At 31.6% G+C, this 5,131-nt stretch overlaps 1 protein-coding gene across 1 annotated transcript; it reads right to left on the minus strand.

The window, feature by feature from the left end:
- Positions 1 to 3,214: 3,214 nt before the first annotated feature.
- LOC107779214 (olee1-like protein) lies at positions 3,215 to 4,847 on the minus strand. The gene is made up of 2 exons (XM_016599592.2): positions 4,577 to 4,847; positions 3,215 to 3,744 (listed from the first exon to the last, which is right to left on the minus strand). Exons 1-2 carry the CDS (start codon positions 4,737 to 4,739, stop codon positions 3,389 to 3,391), a joined length of 519 nt encoding a protein of 172 aa, XP_016455078.1. The 5' UTR covers positions 4,740 to 4,847; the 3' UTR covers positions 3,215 to 3,388.
- Positions 4,848 to 5,131: the final 284 nt, after the last annotated feature.

Consider the following 5,131-nt stretch of genomic DNA (forward strand, 5'->3'; position numbering starts at 1 on the left):
AATCACCTATGTAAGTGTGAAGTGTTAGCCGCTTCAAGGAGAACTTTGTAAGGCCAGTTCTCTACGCACTTATGAAACCAGGCGGTGTTCATGGGTGAAACGAACACAACAATGAGAACCAAAGTCGGTTAAGGGTTGGTTGTGTGACTTGTGGTTGTCTAGGTATACACCAAAGTTCGACGGTTCAAAGATATCAAATCTACCGATTGATCGAGTATATCCGACATAAGTTCACTACGGAAAGTTCAAAGGGAAACCTACTTATCCAGATGCAATTAATCCTTGCTTGCGAATCACACAGTTTTTCATGCATACTCCCGTGATATAACCATTCCCCATTCATGTGGGGGATTGTTGGATTTTTATGTATTTAATATATTAAATACTTAAAAGAGGGTGAATGAGAAATGGAGGGAAATGAAATTTTTGAGTGAAATTTTAAGTTTCTCCCCTTGACAAAGGGACATTGTCCCATATTGGAAGAGGAATAGGTTTTTTATGGGTATATAAACAATTGCTCTTCTTCTAGCTCTTAAAGAGTTGAGAAGAAGGCAAACCTCGCGACGTCGTCATCGTCGCTCGCTCGGCTTCGGCTTCGGATTCGAATTTGGATTTGAATTTGGTCAATTGATTGATTAATTTTTTGGACCAAATTTACTTGTTAATATTAAAATATTAACAAAAATGTTATTAAATATTTGTCTTAATAACAGAATATTAATATTAAATCCAATCCGTTTTTCTGTTTTGGTAACAGAAAATTAACTACCCTCTTTATTGTTGAGTAAATAGCCATTTATGTTATGTCATTTATCATTTATGTTGTGGCCGTTTTGCATAAACAACCATTCTGAAGAGTTGTACCTCTTCAGATTTCAGCCCAACTTTGGCTATAAATACAAGGCTATTTTGCTCAGAATTTCTATATGATTTTCTGAGCTTCTTCTCTTTCTTCTCCATACTTTTAGCATCAAACAAAGCAACAGTAAGTGTGATTTGCTACCGAACTTTGTGTTCGGTGAAACACTGGGGTTTGAAGTACCACAACACCAGTGTATAATTCGTTCTATCTCGAGAGGAAATAATCCATAACCTTGAGTACTAGGAGGGGATTAAATTCCTTAAGGAAACACTGTGAATTCAGTGGGCTCGAATTGGTTTTCTGTTATTTCGTTGTTCACTCCTGTTTATGTTCATTTCTGTTTATGTTCATTTATATTTCCAAAATTATTTTACAAATACAGTTTGCTAACATAAGTGGCCCTCACAAACTAAATTAAGTATAAATAATTGTATCATTACTCTAAACAGCATAAACTTTGACATAAGACGATCATCAATTCAATCTGTTATTAGTACAGGTGATGGTACTAAATTCAAATCTCACTATCACCTATATATCTAAAAAATATTTTCTAGTGCTTAAGCTGTCAAAAACGAATTAAACCTATATGTAAGATACTTTTTAGATAAAAAAAAATGTATGCGTATATCAGGTTCGCAAGTTAAGAAAAGTTCTTAAAAAATAAAGAAATATCTCTGTAAAATAATAGTTTAACTTTTAAAAGAAGTAACATAGTTCAACGTTCTATTGGTAACCAGAGAAAAAAAAATTCAGTTCGCGTTTGACATGTTCTGCAATATTTGCTTTTATATCATTAATTAGGCCTGACAAAAAATATACAGAATCCAGTAAATAAATCGTACTCTATCTTTGGATTTATTTTATAAGCTAACATATATAGATCCTCAGACTTTTGTTTTTCCTAAATAAAGGAAGATTCTTGGACTGTGACGTTAATTATATCATGAAGTCCTCGTTAATTTTTAAATTTCTCTAATGTTTCGAATACTTGTACAACACATTCAGGATTCATATTAATTCTCTCTCATTTTTTTTTGTGCTAAAGTTCTCTCCTAAATTTGATATAATTAGTGGTGTTCAAACCAAATCGGAAAATCGCACCAAACCGATAAGTCAAATCAAATTAATTAAAAAATCCGAAAGTTTGATTTATTTGATTTGGTATAATCTGAATCAAACCGACATATAAATGTATAATTTTTATGTATACTTTTAAGATTTTATATAGAATTTTCTTGAAAAATGTCTAGAAATATTTGGGTTCCTCTCATGGAATATAATATTTAATAAAACTATGAGGTGCGTCTATTTTTACTACTTTAAATAATGGATCGTATCATCACTTTCTTATTAAGTGTTATTGAAATGCGTCAATCTCTTTGTTCTTTTATATTCATATTTCAAGATCTATTTAATTCTTATATCTTTTTTCATTAAAATAGTATTCCCATACTTTTAAAATTAAACATATTATTATTTAGGTTTCATATTAATTTTTATATTTAATTATTATATTCGGTTAACCTTGAAAGCATACATCAACAAAAAATTATAATTAAACGACTAAGAAAATAAGTTTCATGTGTTACTATAAAGATTCTCTCATAAGAATATTTTAATAGAACATATATGTTTGTTAGTTTTTAAGTTTTTACTGAACATATATTCACTTACCAAAACTTTATCTACAACTTTAACAAACTAAGATCGAAATAATATTCATATAACAAAAAAATCCGAAAAAACCGACAAAACCGTGCCAATCCAAACCGATATAGTTAGTTTGGTTTTAATAAATATTGAACCAACCCGCTCCATATATACGCCTATAATTAATTGCACATGTATTTAGTAAAATTATGTAATACTTTCAACATAAAAACTTGTAGGTATATATATGAGCGAACAGAACACAAGTAAAGGGAGCAGCACAAAAGATGAGTGATTGAGAACAAGTAATATGATTTATTTGGTAAGTAATGGAGCTTATCGATAATTGTTTGTTTATGCTTATGGAGTATCACATAGGCTGATAAATGTGTATGTGCTGGACATATGCCCTTTCCGTCCGAAAATTAATGATGTTAAAAGGTTGTGGCATTTAAATATAAAAAATTTGATCGAGAATAAAACTATTTGTATTAACCATCAAAGCCATGTTAATCTTCTCAGCAAATTAATTAGTTGATTTTGCCAACTTTTTTTAATTGGATGTCTCCTAACGGACGTTGATCAGTTTCTATATTTTGACATTACTCATTAGTAAAATTTCTGGCTCCGCCACTGTATGTGTACGTACATTAGAGCCTAGAAATAATATAGTAAATGTAAATCCCTGCTACAAAGATCTGAACGAAAAAAAGAACCCCTCAAGCCTCAAAATCAAGATCCAAATTATAAACAGAAAACAACTTTAAAATGAGCATGTCCTAAAGTAATTTATTAGATGTAAATAAGAACATATCAAAATGTAGGACTTGTCTTGTTATACTTAATTCTACTAGTCCCAGAATAAATAAATCTTCAAGCCTGGTTCACATCTTTAAGTTCGGGGATATATTGCATATCCTTGAATTCTTGTGCACACTCTGATGAGGATTTTTTGGCCAAGAAAAAGAGAGCATTAGCTTCACGTAAATTTCCAGCCATGCCATTGTTGTTAGTGAGAGTAACCCTTGATGATTCTTTAGTATGAACTTCATCTGGAATCTCACTGCAATCTTCCTTTGGACTCTTTGTCAAATAAGTTTCGCAGATTTCATTCTCGTGGTCTCCTTCTACCAGCAAGTGATAATATCCAGTGGAGTTGGTTTGGCTAGCGATTGTGATGGTGACTTCTTCAGTTTCAGGATGTCGGCATTGCAACCGCACACCAGCACCTGCATATTTGGATGCATGCTAATATGTTAGTATTATTGGTATTTATTTGCCACTTTACTCTTGGTGGGGAGGGGCGAGGGGATTTTTAAGCGATGGGGCAACTTTACTTTTATTATTAGTTCCCCTTAAAGGCTTCGTTCAGGATGCCGAGTTATTTATATCATCATTTTTTAACGTATACGTGTATATTTATATATATATAAAAAATTTCGGCCAAAGTTTACGGGACTAGTAACCTCTCAATGGTACAAATCGCCTCTGAGGAGGGGGAGAACATAGGTTGAAATTATCTTGATCTTAAACCAGAGACGAGACTAGCTTTGTAGATTAATTTTGTTCAATTGAATTTACAGTCCTTTAAAATTTTTATATACCTTTTAAAAAGGCATTTAATAGCCTTAATCATTAGAATATTTGTCTCAATTATTATCTTTCATCTTTCTTAAACATCGTCTCACTTAATTAATTCTCACTAGTTATGGTTTAAAAAAATCAATAACTTAAATAATATTTTGATTTCTAGAATGTGAAACATTTAAAAACAAATTAAATTTGATAAAATAACTAATAATGGGAGAAATAGGTGTACATGTATAATAGACTTTAGCTCCTGAATTTGTCATCCTCAATACCCGTTCCCCACAATTGTAGCAGAAAATGTCACAAGAAATTCTTATTCATCATTATCGTAATGATCAGTGATCAATGTTCTTTATTTATTCTTAGAAATGGATATGATGACATCCACACCTAGCAGATGGATTTCAATTTGTTGAATTTGAGTAATTGGAAAAAGAATATGTGACAAAACGGATAAAAAAATTCAAATACCTGCTAAGGGCTGACTAAGATTAGTTTTGAATGCCGAACGACAAGGATCACAATAGACAATTCCTTCAACAATGAATTGAGGTTTTTCATAGGCTTGAGTAAGCCCTAGAATGGAGAACAAGCAAATAACACTGACAAAGAAGATTACTGCTGATTTTGCCATTTTCTCCCTTCTTTTGTTTTTCTTATTTTATTCTTTTTTGGTTGGGCTTTCGATATTTCTTTCTGCAGGTGCAAATTGAAATTAGAAAGCACCTTTTTTGTTATCCTACCAACTTGAAGGGATGCTTTATATATATACTTGTATTCTGACTGTTGTTCTCATTGGGTTGTTTAGTTTGTAGTCTTTTTGTGGTGAGGAATTCCTTTGTATTTACATAAATTAGTAAATCTCTTACTAACTTTTAATTTCCAATGGAAGATAAAAAGGCATTCCTCCTACTTTAACTCTTGTTCTTTAATTTGTGTTTCCCCCTTTTTCTCCCGCATAAACAGAAAAATCAACGTTTTAGGTTAGTCAGGACAAGTTAAAAGTGCACCTTCTAAACTCACCTC

Source organism: Nicotiana tabacum, chromosome 3 (assembly GCF_000715075.1).
Source record: "Nicotiana tabacum cultivar K326 chromosome 3, ASM71507v2, whole genome shotgun sequence".
Classification (NCBI taxonomy): Eukaryota; Viridiplantae; Streptophyta; class Magnoliopsida; order Solanales; family Solanaceae; genus Nicotiana; species Nicotiana tabacum.